General features: G+C 34.0%; 2 protein-coding genes across 17 annotated transcripts; one reads left to right on the forward strand and one right to left on the reverse strand.

Annotated features, from left to right (window-relative positions):
* The first annotated feature begins 1,749 nt into the window (after positions 1-1,749).
* On the forward strand, positions 1,750-14,837 carry ctbs (chitobiase, di-N-acetyl-). 2 transcript variants are annotated; one of them, NM_001020729.1, is given in 7 exon segments: positions 1,750-1,954; positions 5,744-5,882; positions 9,040-9,248; positions 9,332-9,503; positions 9,760-9,857; positions 13,534-13,695; positions 14,264-14,837. In NM_001020729.1, coding segments are annotated over 7 exon segments (1,086 nt in total). In that variant the 5' UTR covers positions 1,750-1,837; the 3' UTR covers positions 14,453-14,837.
* Positions 14,767-23,946, reverse strand: si:dkey-205k8.5. Of its 15 annotated transcripts, none has more exons than XM_073916600.1 (12): positions 23,899-23,946; positions 23,690-23,796; positions 22,777-22,894; positions 22,103-22,156; positions 21,710-22,019; positions 21,070-21,214; positions 20,238-20,292; positions 19,823-19,919; positions 19,619-19,744; positions 16,321-16,505; positions 15,939-16,019; positions 14,767-15,862 (listed from the first exon to the last, which is right to left on the reverse strand). In XM_073916600.1, the coding sequence occupies exons 5-12, from the start codon at positions 21,816-21,818 to the stop codon at positions 15,791-15,793; spliced, it is 870 nt and encodes a 289-aa protein (XP_073772701.1). In that variant the 5' UTR covers positions 21,819-22,019; positions 22,103-22,156; positions 22,777-22,894; positions 23,690-23,796; positions 23,899-23,946; the 3' UTR covers positions 14,767-15,790. The 15 variants fall into 15 exon arrangements, with proteins under 15 accessions (XP_073772701.1, XP_073772695.1, XP_073772699.1 ...); XM_073916594.1 differs by having other exon boundaries at positions 15,939-16,037; XM_073916598.1 differs by having other exon boundaries at positions 19,817-19,919.
* Between the last annotated feature and the right edge of the window lie 574 nt (positions 23,947-24,520).

Below are 24,520 nucleotides of genomic sequence, written 5' to 3' on the forward strand. Positions count from 1 at the left end.
AAATAATAGTTTTATTAACTTTGTCATATCAAATGTATGTAGATTAGTTAGCAATATATAGTGAAATTAGATCACTTTGAAAAAAGTTATAGCAAATTTTTGTGCAAATCGCTTCCTTTAACACAAATAATTCTGGTTTCTTGTACCTAAAATAATTCTGGTTTCTTGTACCTACAATAATTCTGGTTTCTTGTACCTACATTACAGGGGGAAATTGTAGCTATTGCTATAAAAAATCAAGCAAAAAGTAAACTAACCTCTTATAATTTCAAATACATTAGCCATAACCATTTTCAAGGCATACTATGGTTTGGAAAAGTCAAGGTTTTAAAACCGGCAAAATATTCTGCTATACCGTTCCTATGTGTTTTTTATTTATGTGTTTTGCTTGTTTGTTTTCAAGACAACAATATCTCCAGCAGAAATGATATCTAAACTGCCATTTTAATATGTAAAGAATCGGTGTTTTTGAAACTAATAAAGACAGCAGAAGTCAATGATTCATTTGTAATTATTTAGCCTGACACGTTTACTGCTCCAAAATATTTAAAATGTTTCTCAAAATAAAACATATTGTGTTCAAAGGGGGAAAAACTTTTCTTAACCCAGACATTCAAAAACATACAGTTGAAGTCAAAATTATTAGCCCTCCGTTGAAATTTTTTTTCTTTTTTTTATATATTTTCCAAATGATATTTGACAGAGCAAGAAAATTTTCACAGTATGTCTAAAAATAATTTTTTTCTTCAGGAGAAAGTCTTATTTCTTTTATGTTGCCTAGAATAAATATAAAAATATATAATAAAAAAATTAGGGTCAATATTATTAGCCCTGTTAAGCTATATATTTTTGAATGTCTACAAAACAAACCATGGTTATACAATAACTTGCCTAATTACCATATCCTGCCTACTCAACCTAATTAACCCAGTTAAGCCTTTAAGTGCCACATTAAGCTGTATAGAAGTGTCTTGAAAATTATAGTAAAATATTATGTAATGTCATAATGGCAAAGATAAAATAATACGTTTTTAGAGATAAGTTATTAAAACTATGTTTAGAAATGAGTTGAAAAAATCTTCTCTCCATTAAACAGAAGGGGGGTGGGGGGATTAACAGGGGGATAATAATTCAGACTTAAACTGTATATATTTTAGAGAGCAGTAATTCTGAGAAACTGTGATTTTTTTATCCCTGTGATTTTTATGATAAGCCAAGGTTATCATACTGTTAGAATATTATTTGTGATGCTAATAAAGTAGTGTATTCTCTGAAATATTTTTGTTCTATTGGGAATTTAACATCAAGATGTCTTAGGAAAATGCCAAAAAAACATATAATAATTTAATAATTTAATAATAATAATAATAATAATAAAAGGATTGCCATTTCCATACATTCACAGAATTATTTATTTTACAAACAAAATTTAAAACAGTTTCGAATGATTTCCTGTTACTTCACCATTATTGTTATTGAACTACAAAAAGAGTAAAACTTTTGTAATGAAAGTGAGGTAATGAAACGAATGTTTTACTGATTAGTCTATTATTATTACTACATTACTACATACTACACTACAATGCTCGTATTATTATTGTTGATACTACAAAAAGAGTTAGTATTTGTTAGTATTTAACAATGTCATCATAATTTTGCCAACAAATCAAGAGGGAATGACGAAACCACGCCTTCTTTGAGACTCTTTCTGACACTCGTTTCTTATACGTATCTCATCTACTGGTTTCATTTCTATGGTGTCACATGTTAGTTAGCTGATTTGTAAACAGAAGTGGTTTGAATTATTATTTTTACATTGCTCTATCGTAAAAAAAAAATGTCGCTTACTTTGTCTATTTTAGTGCTGACTTTCTGCGTACAGGTGTGGTCCAACGTTTGCCCTTGTGAACGAAAAGAACTCTGTCAACCTATTAGTTCCCAGCCGGCGTTTGAGGTGAGTGACAGTCCATCATGTTTCGCTTCATCACGGCGTTAAAAGTTAGTCTGGCGTTTAACATTTGAGCCCAAACTGTCATACATAGGCCTACATAAACGTGTGCCCTTTATTTTGCACAAAGCTGAAATTCTCGACAAATACATACAAAGGCTAAATACAGACTAAATTATTGAGAAGTAGCGCTGACAAGATTTTCTTTTTTTAGGCTATAACAGCACATTCAGCATTGCAACCCGTGACTGAGCTGTCAAATATCACCTGATTTCATCACCGTGTATTGCGGTTAAGTCCGAATTTTAGAAAGTAACTTATTTAAGCAGTCCTTTTTTCCTTTTTTTATAAACTGTGTTTCTCTATTTACGTGTCACAGTAATTATTTATGCACAGGTTATTTAGTGCAAAAACAGAATGGCAGGTTTAAATGGCTAGAGTTCCTGTGAGGACGAAAGTAACACTGTTATTTATGTCCCACCCTCTGCTAATAGCCATACCTAATTTTTCAAAAAATACAATTTAAATAGCTTTTTTTATAAAATAAATGCATATCACTAATAATAATAATAAAATATTGTAAATAATAACTTTATGTATTGTTGAGTTATTTTTAAAACATTTGCTGGAACTGAAAATTAAAATGAAATGCAAATGCATTTTTTTGCAAAGATACAGGACAAAATATGTTTGCAGTTAACATATTAACTGGGTATTAACATATTACATATCAGATATCTCTCTGATTAAGTCTGAGTTAATGTGTCCCTAATGTCCCTCAAAAGTAACAATGTGGTTTATGCTTAAAATAAAATTATTTTGAAGTTGTTCTACATTTGTAGAAATTTACCACCTGATATTAATAAACCAGACTTATGAGTTTATAAACACCATTTATAAAAACAATTGTAAAATTTTCACAAGACTTGTTTTTTTATTGTTGATTTTATAAACTGTACTGAATCGATGTTTTCAATGATTAAGACTGTACACACTTAAAACAATTAAACTTTGACATACTTTGAGATAAATCAAAATAACTGTAAATAAACTTAATATTTTTATTATATCTTGTTTTGAATTCATTTATTTCCACTGCTTAATACTTTACACTTAAATTAAATAATCTCTGATACAATTGGAGATAAAGGTTTCAAACCAACTATAATATATTCAGAATATTATTTCTTATTAGGCCTGATTGTGCTTGTATTAATTTATATACAGTACTAAATTTATTTTTTGGATGATTAATACACTGTACAGACTAAAGTTTGACTAAGTTTGAAGTAAAGGTATTAAATCAACAGTACAATATTCAAAATATTATTCTCTATAATGCACAAGTTATGCATTTATTGTCCTTTCATATTGTACAGAATCCATATTTTTTGTTGTTCAATGTACTTTATTCAACAAAATGTGGATTCAGTACCATATATAAAAACATGGAGAATATATAAATTATAAAAACACAATGGACAATAATATTTGAAATATTTTACAGCTAATTCAATACCTTTGTCTCCAACTGTGTCAGAGTTCGATTAATTTAAGTGTGTACAATGTATTTAACATTTCATTTCATAGTCAAATTTGATTTCAAATTCTTGTGCAATATCAGGGATGTTTTTCTTCACATTTTGGTACTAGTGTTACCAAAGAGCATAGAATGAGACACTGCTTGAGCTCCAACTCCTCCTCCTATAAGCTGTTTTAATGCATACACCCACCCCACCCATAACCCCAACCCCCAGTGACATCATTTGTAGAAGAAGTGCAAGGAAGGAGGAGCAGGAGCTGGAGCTCAGCTCTGCTCAAGTGGCTCTGCAGCGAGCACCACTTGGGCATAGAATCACCAAGAGGCAACACTGTTGCTATTTGGGAAACAGCCACTAGATGTCGCTAGTGTCACACGGCCACCTAATAAGTACTAATAAGTCTTTCTTTAACAGACAACACTGGGAAAATGCTATTAAAACATACAGTACTGCGACAAAAAATGTACTGTCAGTCTGTTATCAACATCCCATTTTGAAAGTTTCATTTAACATGTCAATAATCATTTATATTATGCTAAAAGTGACAGCTTTAAGAAAACAAGTATGGTTATTAAACATTGAGTCTGTAAAATAAACTATTAAAAGTGCTGATTATCGCCAGTCTTGTGATTTGTAAGTGTTGTAATGTTGTTCAAGTTTTATCTCAGCTTTATTGCACATCATTCATTCATTCATTCATTCATTTTCTTTTTGGCTTAGTCCCTTTATTAATCTTGGGTAGCCACAGCGGAATGAACCGCCAACTTATCCAGCATATGTTTTACGCAGCGGATGTCCTTCCAGCTGCAACCCATCACTGGAAAACATCCATACACACTCATTGACACACATACACTACGGACAATTTAGTGTACCCAATTCACTTGTACCGCATGTCTTTAGACTTGTGGGGGAAACCGGAGCACCCGGAGGAAACCCACACAAACACGGGGAGAAAGTGCAAACTCCACACAGAAACGCCAACTGACCCAGCCAAGGCTCGACCAGTGACCTTCTTGCTGTGAAATGAACATGCTACCCACTGCGTCACCGTGCAGCCCTTTAATATGCTTTTAAAAAAAAAAAAAAAAATATATATATATATATATATATATATATATATATATATATATATATATACACTTTTTTTTTTTTTTTTTTTTTAAGCAGCTGCTTGCCATTACGACAGCAATAAAATCCAATGGATGGACGATTGTTTTCACTCTAAAATGGCGGAACCACGGGGCTGTTACTGGGCACTGCTGTTGCATTGGAACGTTCTATTGAGTGTCGCCTCTTGCTGATTCTAATTTCTTTGGTGTTACTGTATAATTTGATGTACCTAAATTGTTTAATTTATGTGGTTATTTTTTAAATAAATTAAGTCCTGTGTACCATAATAGGCACATATTTATATCAAACTGACATTGATGGGCTCAAAATATAAAAGGTGCAAAAAGTTTAACTGGTTTGAAATGTCTAATAAATGTCAAATGTCAAACTAACTTTAATCTTGATAACTCCAGCTGTCAAAGAGAGTTGCAGTGTGTATGATTCAAAGATATCCTGATCTGTTTGCTATGTCCAATACAGACCAATAAAACACTTTTTGAAATTGTAAAAACTTTGAAACTGTAAAAACAGCTGCAAACAAAGTATGAAAGATCTTTACCTAGAGCTAATGATATTGTGTGATATTCCCTTAATGAATATGAAAAATACACAAATGATGTACTTTTGGTTGCATTCATTGCTCCCTTTTGTTTTTGCTGTAGTAGAGCTTCTTTTCAGCTCATAAACCTGGAAGTAAGGTTGTCATGATATTGGAATTCGGTACCAATCAATATTGCAATTTTAAAAACGTCCATTTCCCGCCAACATTTTAACACTGTTTAGAGCGTAAATAGTACTGATTTGCCATTGCGTTCACATGCTCAACAAAAATGACTGTGATTGCCCATGAAGGCCCATTGGGCCTTAGTCTCCAAATTCACCTGTGGTCCCATTCGAACATCTGTGGTTCGACTTGAAAATTCATGTTTGAGCTACATCAAGACCACCAAGCAGTGTATGGAAACTGAAGAACTTTGTTGAAATTATGGTTTTAGATTTCTTAGGAGACCTATCACCATCTCATGAAGTTAGTGTCTCATTACGTGGCCTTTGGTTACTGTTGAGGTCACAATGCAATGTCTCATCCATGTGTGTGTAATATACATTAACAAAAAGCTCACAAATGGCATCTTCTTTTCAGGTTTTTGTGTTTGATGTTGGGGAAAAGGCGTGGAAATTTTATGACTGGACCAAAGTGACAACCATTGCTGCTTTTGGACAATATGATGCTGAACTCATGTGTTATGCTCACTCTAAAGGAGTTCGATTGGTCCTGAAAGGTATGGTTCATGTGGATATATAGCAAATTTCTAGTGAAGATGGCCTATTTCCCCGTTTTGTTTTAATCATCTATGGGAGTGTTTTCCAGAGGTGCCAAGTAACAAAGTACAAATACTTTGTCACCTATCCTAAGTAGATATTTTGGGTATCTATACTTATATTTTAGCTGACTTTTTACTTCTACTCTTTATATTTTTGAACATTTAACTACTTTCTATTGAAAACAGCCTTGTTACTCCTATTTCATTTCATCTAGTTTACATTTCAGGTAGGATTTTTTAGTTAGATATGTGAATTTTCATTCTGTTTATCAATTCCTGACTTTTACAGCCATTCTCACACAGTAAAGAGCAGTGACTATTTACTGTTTTATCTGTCTGCCAGAACACGCAGCAATGCATATCAACAGTGGTGGAGTGGAGAATACTAAAAAATCATACTCAAGTAAATGTACCATAACTTGCCCAAAAATGTAGTGCAAGTAGAGTAAAATATGGTTGTAAATATACATAAGTATGAGTAAAAAGGAATACTACTCAAGAGTAGTGAGTATTAAGTATTATGATGTGAACAGCTCATGCGTTTACATGCAATTTGTGCAGGGATGTGTAAACGAAACATTCTGTTGTGCATTAGTAATTGTTTAAGGGCATTTGATGATTTCAGTCCTCATTCAGTAAACATCCATCTTCTTATCAGTGACAAGTAGTCTACACTACCTGACAAAAATCTTGTTGTTGATCGAACTTGACTTGAAAGTGGCAGAAGGTAGGTTTTTCCAATGAATCATCTGTTGAATTGCATCCCAAACATCACAAATACTGCACAACTATCGGAACTTGCATGGACCCAAGATTCTCAGAGAAATCAGTCATGTTTGGTGAAAGAAATATCATGGTTTTGGGTTACATACAGTATGGGAACGTGCAAGAGATCTGCAGAGTGGATGGCAACATCATCAGCCTGAGGTATCAAGACATTTGTGCTGCCCATTACATTACAAACCAACAGAGAAGATAAACTCTTCATGAGGATTGTGCTCTTTCTCATACTTCAGCCTCCACATCAAAGATCCTGAAAGCAAAGAAGGTCAAGGTGCTCCAGGATTGGCCAGCCCAGTCACAAGACTGAGACATGAAGGAGGAGGCATTGAGGATGAATCCAAATAATTTTGATGAACTCTGGGAGTCCTGCAACAACGCTTTCTTTGCTATTCCAGATGACTTTATTAATAAGTTGTTTGAGTCATTGTAGTGATGTATGGATGCAGTCCTCCAAGCTCATGGGAGTCATAATATTCATTATTTTTCCACTGCACCCAGACTTTATATTCTATACCGTACATTATTCCTTTTAAGTGGCAAGACATTTGTTTGTTTTTTTAGCAAAGCCAGACCTTACTGTCTTAATTAAATTAATAAAAATCAAGGCATGATTATATTTTATTTTGGTAAAATATATGTAATCTAGAGGCCTTTGCCCCTTTATATAAGCCATTGTGATACCAAAAGATCAACTGGAAGTCAAGTTATTATTTGTTGTTCTTAAAAATTCAATAGGTTGCGAGATTTTTGTCAGGTATTGTCTAAAGTCGTTCAGTTATTGCATTGCATCTCTTCTTGCACACTTCCAAATGGTTTGTTGCACTTATGTAGCGCAAATGTCTTGAAGTTGTTCAGTTTGATGAAATTTACTTTCCATGTGCAATTTGATTGGACAAGGATAACAGGACTGATTACTCTACTTTAGCCAATCCCCAGAGACAAGAAAATAAAAAAGTGACCTCAGGTTAAAGGAAAATATTGAAGTAAAAGTAGCAATACGGCCCTAAAAATGTACTCAAGGGAACGTAAAAGTACACATTTTTAAAACAACTTAGTAAATTACTATTCCTGATAAAAAATACTCAATTACAGTTCATTTTAGTATTTGTAATTTGTTACTTTACAACAAGCCTCTCAATCCAGCAGCTTTAAAGTAAAACTTTTAATCTACGAACAGCTAAAAAGTTACAAACAGCTATGAAGACTGCTTATTACTCATAAGTAGGCCCACACGGAATCTGTCACGCAGATTTCCGTCATTTTTTAGCCCATCATTGATTCTGTTTATTTAATTACTTGTGTAAATTTATATTTATTCAGTTTTTAAATGAATTTCAGTAATATTATTGACTAATATGAAAATGATCATATAATTTATTTACAATACAGTTAGCAAAGTAATATTTTCTGTCGTTTAGTAGAGATATTATATAGAAGACTTGCTTTGTTTACCAAATAAAGTTTATGTAACTGGATTTGCATTGTTAACATTAAATACAAGTTAAAAAGGTATTACTTTTTGTTCATAAATTAAGTTTTTTAGTTATGTTACTCCAAGAATCATTCTACATAAATCCGCAGATTTTTCACAAAATTCTGCCCAGAAATAGCAAAAAAAATTTAATTTAATGTCCGCAGATTCTTTCTGGCCCTAATCATAAGCTGTGTGTATTTTGTGTGTGTGAGGTACTATGAGGGGTTGTTGTACTCACACTACATCTGTAGACAAAGCCCAAATTTTTACACAAACATTTTACTATAACATTATAGACATTATGGTTTTTAGAAACATAACAAGTAGAGTAGTGCACAACAGGCCCCTGTGGTATGGCCTAAGCTATTATCCTTAATGCCATTTTTTCATTATTTTTTTATTTTTTATTTACACAACTGCTATAACTACAGCTACCTCTACTACCACCACCACCACTTACAATCTACAAGAAGTAGTTTAATAACATGTTCTTTTACTTGAGTACAAATCTTGACTTGATACTTCTACTTTTAGTTTTCTTTAAACCCTAGTATCAATACTTCGACCCATGTAATGAATGTAAATACTTTTGAGACCAGTGTTGTTTTCACCTGTTTTTGTGTTTTATATCAAAATCAATACTCCTAAAATCTATAATATCAATATACATACCTGTTCTCAACAAGAAACTGCTTCATCAAAAAGAGAACTGAGCTTTTCAGATTACTCGGGATGAGTTTTTTAAACAACCCTAAGTATGAGCAACTATAATTGTGGCTGTCAATGAATCAACGATAAAGCAGACTTTCAAGTTAGTGTTTTGGTTACTGCATGTGTGATGCTTCAAATGTTCTGCAGGAGATGTACGACTCCCAGAAATTGTGGACCCAGTAAACAGGACCGCTTGGATCCAGGCAAACGTTAAACTGGCAAAGAGTCAGTTCATGGATGGAATAAACATAGACATTGAGCAGGCAGTGGAGACCGGTTCCCCTGAATACTATGCTTTGACAGACCTTGTCAAAGAAACCACTGAGAGTTTTCACACAGAGATCCCAGGCTCTCAGGTAAAACAACATGTCATAGAAAATGATGCCAGATAGCTACTTTTAAAGTTCCTGATTATATACTGTTGTATCTTGAACTATAGGTATCGTTTGATGTGGCTTGGTCACCCAAATGCATCGATAAGCGTTGCTATGACTACATCACCATTGCTGATTCGTGTGATCTTTTGTTTGTTATGTCATATGATGAGCAAAGCCAGATCTGGGGTGATTGCATTGCAATGGCAAATGCCCCCTATGACCAGACATTAACAGGCAAGTGATTTCTTTATTTTAGATAAAAATGTAAACAGTTTGATTTTTTGAGGCATTAAAATAATTCACTTTGCACTTCAGCCCTTTTGCACATTTTGTAGCTTGCATAACCTAACCGAAACACCATTGTTGCACCTGAAAGGACAAATGTCAAATCTAACATCTAATCACATTTAAACAGTTGATTGACTCAACATTAAAAATAAGGCTTGTTTTCATGTATCCGTGGTGTAATGCACACCTATTTGCCTTTTAGCTTATGATCAGTACATCAGCATGAACATAGATCCAAAGAAACTTGTGATGGGCGTTCCATGGTACGGCTATGACTACAGCTGCCTAAACTTCTCAAAAGTAAGCTACATTTTTTTTAGATCTTCAATTACTGAAAATGGCATGCACTACACAAAATGGAATAAAATGTGATTTAATGTAGTACTCTAAATATTGTCAAAGTCAACTCATCTTTATTTCTATAGCACTATACTCACCCTTCTTTTTTCTGTTGAACACAAAATAAGTGATTTTGAAGAAAGTTAAGAACCTGTAACCGTTAACAAATAATAAAAAAATTAATTAAAAAAAACAAGTGAAGGCTTTAATTTTTTCAGTTTTTTTATTTTTGCTCTTACTTTAACATAAATGAAGAAAAGAGAATAAAAAGCCATAACAGTATTTCAGATTTCTATTTCTGTTTAACAGAGAGCAGATTTATTTCCACACATTTCTAAGCATAATAGTTTTAATAACTCATTTCTAAAAACTAATTTTATCTCTGCCATGATGACAGTAAATAATATTTTACTCAATGTTTTTCAGGATACTTTTATACAGCGTAAAGTGACCATTAAAGGCTTAACTAGGTTAATTAGGTTAACTAGGCAGATTAGGGTAATTAGGCAAGTTATTGTATAATGATGGTTTGTTTTGTAGACAATTGAATAAAAAATTAGCTTAAAGGGACTAATAATTTTGTCCTTAAAATGGCTTTTAAAAATTTTAAAACTGCTTTTATTCTAGGCAAAATAAAAATACTTTCTCTAGAAGAAAAAATATTATCAGACATACTGTGAAAATTTCTTTGCTCTGTTAAACATCATTTGAAAAATATTTTTAAAAGGAACAAAAAATCAAGGGGTGGGGGGCTAATAATTCTGAGTTCAACTGTATGTCACTGTTGAAGTTTAGTTCAGTTGAATTCAGTTCAGTTTAATACAAATGTCAATGCTAAAGGACAACCCAATGAAGAGCAGTTCCACTAGCCGGAACCAAGCACGCAAAAAGTGCAGTAGCAATTGTAATAAATATTATTTTAATTGATTTCTTTCTTCTGCTTTAATTTTTTTGCATAATTTACACAATTCTCACTTCTAGATATAATTTTGCAGAATATATATATATATATATATATATATATATATATATATATATATATATATATATATATGTAGTTCCATCAGTCTGAAAAAGTAAGACGTCTAAACTAAGTTGTCAAGACTGTTACTTGCTTTTTAAAGAGGGTTGACTTTTGTGATCTATGGTGTATTTATGGTATATTGTTAAAGCTTAAAGGTGCTGTATGTAAGTTTTTGACTTTTCTAAAGCATAACAATACCATAATACGTTTGCAGATATTTAAGAAACATGCTAACTGAACATTCTTGTTTATCTGAAAAACGGCTGTCTTTGTTTTGGTCATTTAACACGCCCAAGGCCACTTTAGTCAATTATATTTCAGCAATCTGGATTGCCTTGTTGGAAAACTGTGTATTTCGTATTTCGTTCATTTAGTCAGGAAAGCTCTCAAAGTGTGTGTCCGCGACCTCCGATGGGACCTCCGATGGACAGAGACACAGATTCAGGCCCTATCATACACCCGCCGCAATGTGGCGCAAGGCGCGACGCAAGGCGCGACGCAAGGCGCGACACAATTACAATGGCGATCCAATTGCCCAAAAACAGACTGTTGACATGTGGAATGCTCTTACACCCAATTAACACATGCTGCCTACTGCCATCTAAAACCTTGTCTTAATTGAACTTTAACATTAGCATATTTAATAATCATTCCATGATTGCAAATCATTCAGATAATGTTCCTAGTTTAACACTTGATGGTTTTTAATGTTGTTGTTGTTCTAGACAAAAGTTATGTGGCTAATTTCCTTGATTTTCTTGAAGTGTTTTTTATACAAAATATAAAAATAATGATTTTATCTGGGTTGTATCTATATGGGGTCACCACAGCGGAATGAACTATATATATAATATATATATATATATATATATAAGTGTTTGTCCGCGACTGAAATGGGACCTCCGATGGACAGAGACACAGATTCAGGGCCCTATCATACACCAGCCGCAATGTGGCGCAAGGCGCGACGCAATTGTTGTTTGCTAGTTTCAGCTTGGCGTTAGAGTTTTTTGATGTTTTATGCCACGCTGTTTAAATAGCAAATGCATTTGCCGCATATGTGCACCCATAGGCATTCTAGTCTAAAAAAGAAGGAGTGTTGAGGCACATTGCTGGTGCGTTGCTATTTTAAGAAACTTTAATAGACTCTTCTATAGACCAGAACAAATGTGGTCTTTTGTCCAGCGCAGAGCGCGTTAGTTTTGCGCCTCGCTTACACATTGTTTAATACAAACAGGATGTACAGCAATTCGCAAATATCTTTACATATTAAAAATAATTAAAATATTTAGGATATATATAGGATATAATAAGTATATATATATATAGGATATAAATATAAAAGATTAAAATATTAGAAAAAATATAATTTTCTACCCTACATAAATATAAAAACCATACTTTCATGCCTTCTTCATCTCAGGGGGCTTTTTCAGTTATTCATAACAATTCGCTTTTGTATAATGTTATCATTATTAGCAGTATTATTTATTATATGCTTATTTATATTTGTTTTTATTAAAAACAAGCTTAGATTTTAGACATCTGTCAGGTTTTAGACTATATGGGGCATAGCATGTGTATTTGGATATAACTCAGTTTTTTGACCACACTTTGTTTTTATTGTTCATTTATTAGTTTGCTGGAAATTAGAACTGAATTTAGAAATAGTTTTGAAACAAATCTTTGCGCTTAACAAACAAAATTATTATTTATAGGCTAATATATGTCTGTGCGTACAAGAAGTTTCCCTATCCACAAGAGTGAAAGTAAACAATGAGGAACTCATCTGTCATTCTCAAGCTGTAAATGCTCTGTTTAACTGTTTTCTCTTTAGTGAAGGGTTCAGTTTTTCCACTTACAAAGTCCGTCAAGTAAATAGCAAATGCGCTATGGTGCGATCCAACTGATTCTTAAAGGTAATGGGAGATGAGACTCTGATTGGTTTATTCTCAAAACACACCTATAACTCATTAAGAAAATAAGCTCAACCCTTTTAGATCATGCGCCACAACGCAAAGTGGATTTTTTCATCCTTATATTAGAAAAAGTGGATTCCAACACACCCTTAATGCGTTTGCGCCTTGCGCTTTGCACATGGATTGTCAAAATAGAGCCCTCAGAGTTCCACATGAGGTGGCTATTATTTAGCAAATAATATAAATATTAAATGTAATGTAAACATTAGGTGAGCAGGTTACATTGTAACCCCGTGTCCTAACAGCATGAAGAGATTTGCAGTGATAAGAAATTTAACTGTTTGAATAGAGCACTCACTGCACACCAATAAAATGGTAAGGTTTATAATCTACATACTTAATACATATTAAACCTCTTTAACATTATTAAATGTACATGCTGAATCACTGATATGTGTTGGCTTGCACTGAGTCACAGTTCTAAAGTTCAGTTTCGCTCCTGTTGGTGTCATCAATCTGGCAACCTGCGTTTGCATGTGTTTTGAACCAGGCGTGCATTACCTAGTTCAACCACTAGGTGTCAAACTTACATACTGCAAGAGGATCAGGACAAAATGCATATAAAACAGAATGCCTAGCCGATAAAAAATGATAACTAATTGAAATCTGTTTGCACTCTTTTCTATTCTGGAAGGATGGAGTATGTACTATTCCAAAAGTGCCTTTTAGAGGGGCTCCGTGCAGTGATGCATCCGGCAGACAAATTCCCTACAGCATCATGATGAAACAGATCAACAGCTCAATATCAGGACGACTGTGGGATGAGAAACAGCGAGCTCCATATTATAACTATAAGGTACAGCATCAGTGTTATGTGTCTTATTCAAACTACTTACTACAGTATTCAAATAAATATCTGTAAACATATTCTAGTATGATTTCAAGTGACCAGTCTTTACGGATTTAAGGAACATACTTCAAAAAACTTTGATTTAGAATTCAATTTTTGTCTTGTTTCTAGTACAAATTTCTAAAAATTCATAAGCAAAACAAACCATCTTGTTATAAGAAATTATATGCCAAAATTAAGTGAGTTTTTCTTTAAAACAAGCTAAATAATCTGCCAAAAAAATCTGATTTTAAAAGGAAAAGCTAGATTATTTTTGCTTACCCCACTGGCAGATTAATTTGCTTGTTTTGAGGTTAAAAAAAAAAACATTTCATTTTGGCAAATTATTTCTTAAAACAAGAAAGTATTATTGGATCGTCTAGAAAATGCTTCTTCATATACGAAGTTTTACTTATTTGAACTAGAAACAAGACAAAAAAATCTAAGTAAGAAAAGCATTTATCACAGTCTGGATGCAATGCATTTTAGAAAGTCATATTCTTTCTCCAAAAATTAATTTAGTTTTTATTTGCAGGACACAGAAGGAATGGTCCATCAGGTGTGGTACGATGACCCAGAAAGCATTGCTCTGAAAGCTGCCTATGTAATGCAACATGGTTTGAAAGGAATTGGAATGTGGAACGGAAATCTCTTGGATTACAATGGCGATCCAATTGCCCAAAAACAGACTGTGGACATGTGGAATGCTCTTATACCCAATTAACACATGCTGACTACTGCCATCTAGGTTTTGCCATCTAAAACCTTGTCTTAATTGAACTTTAACATTAGCATATTTCATAATCATTCCATGATTGCAAATCATTCAGATAATGTTCCTAGTTCAACAATTGATGATTTTTAATGTTGTTGTTGTTCTAGACAAAAGTTATGTGGCTAATTTCCTTGATTATCTTGGAAGTGTTTTTTATACAAAATATAAAAATAATGATTTTATCGGGGTTGTATCTATATGGGGTCACCATAGAGGAATGAACTATTATACTATATATAAGCCAAAGGAAAATGAATGAATGATTTTATGTTGTCAGCAAGGGACGCATGTCATTTTTTAATCATCCTCTCTCATAAATCATCTTAACCTGCAATCAACTATAACTCAATAGGTTTGTTTCACCAAAACATGTTAACAATGTTTTAAAATGATTGCTCTATATCCTGACACAACAATTCATTTGGTTATGTGTACAGTGCAGGGAATTCACACTTAATCTGTAAACAGCCAGGCTAAACCTAAAAAAGGAGATGTTGGATTTTGCACATTAGTCAAACTGCAGACATCCCTTTAAAACTAGCTTTTCTGCTTTATATAAATGTAAATTTGCATTTACACATCGTTTAATAATTTGCAGCGAAAGCTGCAGTCATCTTATTTCTTAGAACACATACTCTACCTGACAAAAGCCTTGAAAAAGCATTGTCAGCCTATCCAAGTTTTGGTAACAACAAATAATAGCTTGACTTCTAATTGATCATTTGGTGTCAGAAGTGGCTTATATGAAAGGCAATAGCCACTAGATAATGCTTGTTTTACCAAAATAAGATATGATCATGTCTTGATTTTTAGTTAATTAGGACAATAACGTCTGACTTTTAGACAAAAGTCTTGTCACTTAATAGAAATAATGTACAGTATGGAATATAAAGTCATGGTGCAGTGCCAAAAGAATTAATATTGTGTATGACTTTCATGAGCCTGGGCGAATGCATCCATACAACTCAAATCACAATAAAGTCATCTAGAATGGCAAAGAAAGCATCCTTGCAGGACTCCCAGAGTTAATCAAGATTCTTTAGATTCATCTTCTATGCCTCCTCTTTCATCTTGGCCCAGACATGCTCAATAATGTTCATGTTTGGTGACTGGGCTGGACTGTGCTGTATTTGTGATAATTGAGATGCAGTTCAACAGATGATTCATTGGTAAAATCTACCTTCTGCCACTTTTCAAAATGATCAACTAGAAGTCAAGTTATTAATTGTTGCTCTTACAACTGGGATCGACGACAAGACTTTTGTCAGACAGTGTAGACTGCTTTCTTTACAACTGAGCCCTTTTTTCCATCAGTTCTGCTCTCAAGGCTCGTAGTTCTGTGGCTGCTTGCTTCCTCAACTAGACAAACGGGGAAAAAAGGAAAAAATTAAAAGCTGAAACAAACAACAGAATTGACTAGTGTTTTTTATAATACCTTGATCTCTGTGGCCAGTTTCATTTTAGCGTCGTCCACATTTTTCCTCAGGTTATCAATTTCACTGCTTTCCGTCATAATCTGGATTATTAACTCATTCTGTTAGTTACAAAGCACATTGTTTTTACTTTAGTTAAAATATCAAGACACAAATATTATATGTATATGTGTATATATATATATATATATATATATATATATGTATGTATATATATATATATATATATATATATATATATATATATATATATATATATATATATATATATATATATATATATATATATATACATACATATTTATATAACTTGCTAAGGAGTTCTACAAATGGGTTATGATTAATTTTACTGAAATGAGAAGCAAGGTTAGCATTTGAATCTACCTTTAACCTTGAGCTTGACGGCTTCCTTGTTTGGGTTCGGTGTTTGGCACCATCTCTGGCTTGGAGTTGTTGCAGCATTTTACTGTAGAACGTGTGAAGTTCCTGCTGTATTCCTTTAAGCTTGTCCTCTAGACTAGTTGTGGATTTCTTAGTGTCAAAATATTGCCTCTTCCACCTGTCACGTGCTTCAGGGGGCATACAAAAAAGGAATCATTCACACACTCTATAATATTCAAACAAACACAAATCAGACAAAATTCAAGAGAGAAGGAAAATCGAAAATAATATGAAAAGCATAACCTAAAGATATCCAAATTTAAGGTGTACTGTGCAAATTAAAATGAAAACCCTCAAAACATCTTAGGTTTTGCTTAGAATCACCTAAATGTTCTTTTTAAACTCTGGAACAGTTTACCATGAGCAGATGAATCAAAGGAAGGAACATTTCAGAGTACACAAGTCCCATTGTGTTTTTTTGAAAGCTACATACACCCAAATCACACAATCATGAGGGGGCAGGGGTGGGGGGTGTCTCTTCACCAATATGCCGCATTGTGCAGCAAAGTGGAGCCACAGGACAACGGCGCCAGTGCACTCACCACACAGTGTAGTGGAGAGATAGTGATACAGCCAATTTGGTGGATGGGGATGATTAAAAGGCCATGATCAGTGAGGGCCGATGGATGGAATTTTGCCTGGACACTGGGTATGCACCCCTACTCTCTACGAAAAGTGACATAGGATTTTTAATGACCACAGAGAGTCAGGACCTCGGTTTAACGTCTAAACCGGAAAACGGCGCTAACTGACAGTATTGTGTCCCCTTCATTATACTGGGGCATCAGGACTGACACAGATCACAGGTTGAGCACCCCATGCTGGCCTCACTGACACCATTTCCAACAGCAACCTAGTTTTTCATGCAGTCTTCATCCAGGTACTGACCAGCCCAGCTCAACCATCTTCGAAACGGATCAATATGTTTAGGTGGGCTTAAGGATGGACATTCAAATTCTGATGTTTTAGAATTTAAATTAAAATTCAGTAAATCGCCACCTCAAATTTTCATTTTCTAATTAGATTAGATTGTATATTTTACTGCCCTGTCATCTTTGAAATAAGTGTATACTCTGTCCCTAAAAATGGTTTGGGTTTAAGTTAAGGTCACAGTTTTTTACTACTTGCTTATTAAGATATTAACTGTTCATTAGCAGTTTTAAAGTATATGATCATATTCTACAACAGGTGTGACCAACCCTGTTCCTGGAGATCGAACTCCCTGCAGATTTCAGTTGCAACCCATATCAAATACACCTGCCTGTAATTATCAAGTGCTGTTCAGGTCCTAATTAATTGGTTCAGGTGTGTTTGATCAGGGCTGAACTTTGCAGGAAGGCCGATCTCCAGGAACAGGGTTGAGCACCACTATTCTACAACCTACCCAAATCCTAAACCCAACTTCTAACCTACTAACTATTATTAAACAGCTAATCAGTAGTTTATTAAGTTGGTAGTGTTAATAAATGATTGGTTAATACCGTGAATTGTCACCTAAAGTTTTACCAATTTTTGTACTGATAAATATTATCTGTCTGTGGATAATAATCTAGAACAGAGATGCCCAAACTAGGGCCTGCGAATTAAAGTTGGCCCATGCTACCCTTTGATTTGGCCCACCATTCCATTTGAGAAAAGAAGGAGATCAATGGGAAGGTGGTTGGGGTGAAAATCTCTGACCGAGATCCATTCATTTTCTTGTCGGCTTAAGTCCTTTTTTTAATCCAGGGTCACCACAGTGAAATGAACTGCCAACTTATTCAGCACGTTTTTACGCAGCGGATGCCCTTCCAGCTGCAACCCATCTCTGGGAAACTCCACACACACACATACACACACGCACACACACACACACACACACAAAATATAGAAGGCAATGCACAAGACATTGGCTTGCAAATCAAGGCAAAGGCATGTGCAGCTTAGTGTATTAAGCATTGAATTCCATTGTGTTATTAATATGACCGTTTATGTTTTTACTAATAAGTTCATCATATTTCTTTTCTAAATATACTGCATTAGTTAATAAAATTTAAAATAATGATTTGTAACTTTTTTTAAATATTAGGAAATTAATTAGGAAATTACTCATGAAAACTTTATGTAATACAATTTGGTATATTTACCTTTGGCCCACAGCCCTCAATCATGTTTGGCCCTTCATAAGAAAATGTTTGGGCACCCGTGGTCTAGAACAGGGTTCACAACCTTTTTTAGTCTGTGACCCCTAAAATAACAACGCCAGTAACTCGCAACCCCAAATATCCTCCGAGGTGGTCATAAGTATAGGCTACAAACTCAAAATGGCTCAAACACACCAATAGTCCCAAGTCTGTTTTTTGTTTAATTTTGGAGAATGCCACTCTGAGATCATCATCCATGTTCAGTCGTTGGATTTAATTTTATTGTATGCGAGTGCCGTAAAGGTGTCAAAAGGTTTACCCTGGTGCCATGAAATCAATCTGCAGCATCTGACCCTATTGCTGTGTCTTTAATCTAATGTAATGAGACCCCAGGGGCCACAATCCAAAGGGGAAAAAATGTGTGTTGTTTTATAAGTATTAAATACTATTATTATTGTCTCTAGCATATGGACAAAATATTCTAATAGTTTCATAAAATGAATAAGATTTTTGAAAATCACCAAGCGACCCCCACTTTGGGAACAACTGGTCTAAAAGGTATATGCCAGAATGGTTAAGAGTCATGAAAATGTACATTCTAGATTTACAGGGTCTTAAACTTAAGCCCCATGTTGACCTGCAGGTCAAAATGACCAGTGACCATTATAAGAGCAGCAGTGTTTTTTTGGGGGGGGTTTTTTGTAGTCTGACAACTTTTTCTAAAATGACAAAAAATATTAATAAATACTGCTATAAACTTTTTACATCTATACATGTATATTTAGCATTGAAAAATGTAAACATTTAACTTAGCAAAAAACAAGTGGTGGCCTCTAATTAAACATTGATAAAATACTGCCCACTGACAAGGGAAATGCTGAACATTCACACAAGGTTTGTGATTATTAGCAAAACAGATATGAGAACGGAAAAAAAAAATTTTTGAACTGAAAGCGGGTCATTTTAGACTCAGGACGAAAGAATTACAGAAAATTTTAAAACCCCACAAGGGGTTAAACTCCACAGAAATGCTTTGACGGGAACTGATGCAACACGTATTTACATTGCACTTCACATAGAAGCTAAGAGGTGTACATATTTGTTATTTAAAGCCATACCTTGGTTCCTACGATGTCTGTTAAGAGCTAAAAGCACTCTGCCCTTTTTCAAAAGCATTTGTCTTGTTTTTTCAAGCTCTTTCTTTTGCTCTTTGAGTAGCTTAATTTCCTTTTGATACTCATTGCCTGAAAGCATAACATTTTAAGCATGGTATTATAAAACAAGAATGGCAAAAGCATCCATTAGTAACCCCTTACTATTACTTGTAGTTGTTTGTGGTGTAAAAAATTCCAAGGAATAGGCGGACAGTGGAGAATTGCTCTCTGCTGGTATTGGAGAGTTTGGTCGACTCATGAGAACCTGTAAAAACACATAAAATACACACTGAAAGCTTCTTACAACAATGTCAAGAACACACTTTTCAACAACCAGCTGTGTGAGGAATTTTACTCAGCCACTAAACTCATGGTGTCTTTACAAGAGTGAGGCATTTACAGTTGTGTAACTTCCTGCATTGTCTAGGCGATCTCTACTTAACCTTCAGAAACTCTTAACAGGGTCAGCTGAAATTCAGAATTTGAACTACAACACTGCATTCTGTACAAAACTGGAATGATAAATATATTAAAACAATGGATGTATCAAATGTAATATGAGACAAATATGACGATCCCTTACCACATTTTCTGTTTTTCCTTCGCTTGATTTCAGTGTCAGAGAACTATTTAATTTCCTAGGTACATAAAATAAGTTAGTAAAGGTAACTAAATATTCCATGTAGATAATGTTAGTAACCTATACTTACCGGCCACTTTATTAGGTACACCCTAGTACCTGGTTGGATCACCTTTTGCTTTCAGAACTGCATTAATCATTCGTGGCGTACATTCAACAAGATACTAAACTTTTTCCTCAGAAATTTTGGTCCATATTGACATGATAGCATAACATAGTTGCAGCAGATTTGTCTGCTGCACATCCATAATGTAAATCTCCAGTTCCACCACATCCCAAAGGTGCTCTATTGAACTGAGATCTGGGGACTGTAAAGGCCATTTGAGTGCAGTCAACTCTTTGTCATGTTCAAGAAACCAGACTGAAACAATTTGCCCTGTAAGACATAGTGCATTATCCTGCTGGAAGTAGCCATCAAAAGATGGGTACACTGTGGTCATAAACGGATATACATAGGACCAGTCTGGCCATTCTCCTTTGACCTCTAGCATCAATACGGCAAGACCAGCCCATCTGGCATCAACAACCATGCCACATTCGAAGTTGCTTATCACCTTTCTTCCCCATTCTAATGCTCGGTTTCAACTGTAGTAAATCGTCTTGACCATGTCTACATGCCTAAATGCATTGAGTTGCTTATTTTGTGATTGGCTGATTATAAATTTGCGCTAACAAGCAGTTGGACAAGCAGTTGTACCTAATAAAGTGGTCTGTGAGTGTATATTTCAAGTCAACTGACTTTGACAATGAGTAAAGGGCAAAAGAATCAAGATACCTTGTCAGGCCATGAGTATCGTCAAATGCCTCCAATGCCTGTGAGGCTCCCGTGTTTTTTGCATTCCTTTTAAAATAGCGTTTCTTTTTTGCAGTTGCATTCATTTCTACTTGAGAAAAGCCTTCCTGCTTGGCAAGTTTTCTGTCTGCATTGAATAAATAAAACACAAAGACCCCCAAAATGATTAAGTATTTAAGTAAAAGAAAGTGTTGATTATATTAAATGATTTGTAAGGAAATTTGCCCTCAACAAAAGGATTTTGTAATAATGATAATTATCGTGCTGGAATATTATTATTAATTTGAGCACATTGGTTCAACAGTCATGGAGTACTCTACTAATAAACTAATTTTACTACAGCTAGATTTGAAAACCCCAGAAAAATGCTGCACTAATCATTGGTAAATTCAAACTTAAAGTAGAACATAATGGCAAAGTACCTGCTACACTTTAACTTAGAAGTGTTATTTAAACAGTATTTTCTTTGAAGGCAAAATGTAGCCAAATTGTAGCAAAGTTCTCTGTAGTGCAACCAAATGAATAATCAGTAAATAGTACATTTCGCCCTTATGTTGTACAAGAGGCACTACACAAGCACAACTGGTTTTCAAGAGCGATCCTGCGCTAAAGTTCTTCATACCATGCTGTTTGTTTATGGACTCCATCTGCTCATGTGCACTGTATGTTGGAAGAGGAGTGTCAGTGTATTCTGCATCTTCATCACTCTCCTCCTCCTCTGCCTCCTGCATCAGGACAGACTGCCGAGGGCCTATATTAATCGAAGGGAATTTAATGGGCTCTTTTATATTGGCAGGTGCACATGTTGGTCTGAGCAAATTATGACTGTGATGGTCGGTGCTGCTAACTAAAGTCTCAGGGCTGAAAGTGCTAGAACAAAGATCGCTGTCGTTCTCTAGCACAGGCAAAAGGTAGATCTCAGGAAAAGGAGCCTAATGGGAGAATACAAATACATTTCATAGTATTTTTCATTTGACAAACAACATTTTGTTTGTTTTAGATAGTAAACACTTACAAAAGGAGGAGTAAATGATTTTACTGTCAGTTCCCTCTCTTGCCTCAATTTGACCTGTGATTGAAAATATAGTTAATTTATTTCCACTTTATATTTTGTGATTCTCAAGGGCAAATGTGCATTGGGCAAATCAATGGGCAAATTTTGCCAAATTCCATTGCAATTTAAATATTCCTACCTTTACATATACACTGTAAGAAATGTGTAAATTAAGATTTTCCTTATTTTGTGATTTACAATTTTTTTTTATTTTATTTAGGATTGTGAATTTCATTATGGGACCTTCATCTCACTACTGTCAACTTTTGAAAGTGCATTGTATTGACATTTTAGTTATGTTGAACTAATAATATATAAAGATTTAAGTATGTAAAATAACAGAAAATGTACAGGGAGTTTACTACAAAGTTTTGGTAGTGTAATATACAACACCAACCCAGACAATATATCAGTTTAAACTATTAAAAATGTTGATAAAACTTTTTTAAACTTTTCAGGGTTAGAAGTTGTTGAAATAAAGATCAAGGTCCCAAAATGCAATTCAAAATTCAGAAATAAATGGGGAAAATTAAACACAAAAGACAGAAAACTACTAATTTCCGGATTTTCCTGCAATTTATCTGCTATTATTCATCTACATAAAAGTATATTATTTAGCAAAGACAGATACTTACCAATGCAAAACTTCTGCCAACACATTTCAAAAAAATGTATTTCTCAGCAATCCTGTCAAGCCCTAGGATTGATCCAAGTTCAGATCTGAGATCCGACAGGCTCGCTTCTGAATCAACTCTGAGACAAAACCCAATATGAATGACATATGAAGACAGCTCACCAAAATAAAAAACACTACAGTAATTTATTGTAAATACAAAAGTTTTTGAACCATAAAGTGTATTATACTGTATATTATACTTACAACAGTTTGGTAATGAATGCTACAGCATGTAGTATTAACTATAATAACCAATAAACTATGACACATATTGCAGTATACTAGTGTAAAATTGACATATTTACTACAGCAATCTGATGTTTTGTAGCATATATAGCTGCAAAGAACTAAGCATACTTGAGTATTTTAATAATTGTAGAATTGCAACAACAGATATCCAACTACTTTAACCTTTCAAAACGAGTATTGTATTAAAAATAAATAGGTATTTTACATGAGGGTCAGCACATGGTTCTAATTTTGTATTTTTGAATCATATGTGGGGATTTATAAATACACATTAGGCTATTTTTTAGAGCTTATCACAATGTCCATCTTTGTTACAAAAAAGTGAACATAATATGAAACGTAACACTATTACATTGTAGGCTATTAAATGTAAACTTTGTGCTATGCTCAAATTCAACACAAACACTTACTGACACAATTCTTCTGTGAAAGCGGCTTCTTTACCAATACATGTTCTAAAGAAAGGGTTATTAAACAGGTCGTGACAAATAGTTCTTCTCATTTCCCTTATTAAAAGCGGTATAGCCTACTAGCCTATTTGTGGTCAACGTAATCCAACTTAAAAAATATAATAATTTAAACAATGACGACGAACTATCACCAAACTCAAGAAAGTATCTGACCTAATAAATCCAGCTGAGATGAACGAGTCCACAGCTGCAGCTGATACCTTATTCAGCCTCCGATCAAACTGATCTTCAGGTACAAAAAACACGTGCAGTTCCACAAGCTTCATTAAAAAATAAAACAGTAAAACACATAGGATAAAAACTCTAGGCTTAAATTATCTGTCGTTATTTAGAAAATACCTCTGTGATTTCAGTCTCCTTGCCTGTAAACCCGCTCATGGTCACATTGATTCAGCAGATGATGAGTGTGCAGCGTGTGTGGGTGAAGTGCTAAGTAACAGTATCTTGAGTTCAAACAGTACCACGGGGAACAAAAAAACACTCATAAACCCCCCAGTGTTTCAGGACATTGTGTAAACGCTACCATGTATGAATGTGAAGACGACTGTTATAACAAACAGCTAAAATAGGCTTTTATTGTAATAATATAATCCCAAATAATATTACTGACGTGATGGCATTTCTGAAGAAGTGTATACTTTAACAATTTTGATAAAATTTTTAAAAAGTATGTTTACATTTTATTTTCTGCACCACCTTATGCACAACATGGTAAATGGACAAGCAAATGCCTTTAACATTCAAGAACCAATGATGTGCTATTACAATTGAAAATTAATTATTGCTGCCTGCAATAGAAAGATATTTTTAACAAAATAATTTTGAATCTGTCTGCCAAAAAGTTTTATAATTTACTTTGCACTAGTGTTGAAGTATGAAGTCAAGTATAAAATGTAAATGGGTTACATTTTAATTATAGGTTTATGCATGCGCATCTCTTTACACTCACTTACTAATTGGATGATTACTAATCATCTGAGGTGA

The sequence above is a fragment of the Danio rerio genome, chromosome 11 (genome assembly GCF_049306965.1).
Source record: "Danio rerio strain Tuebingen ecotype United States chromosome 11, GRCz12tu, whole genome shotgun sequence".
Taxonomy (NCBI): Eukaryota; Metazoa; Chordata; class Actinopteri; order Cypriniformes; family Danionidae; genus Danio; species Danio rerio.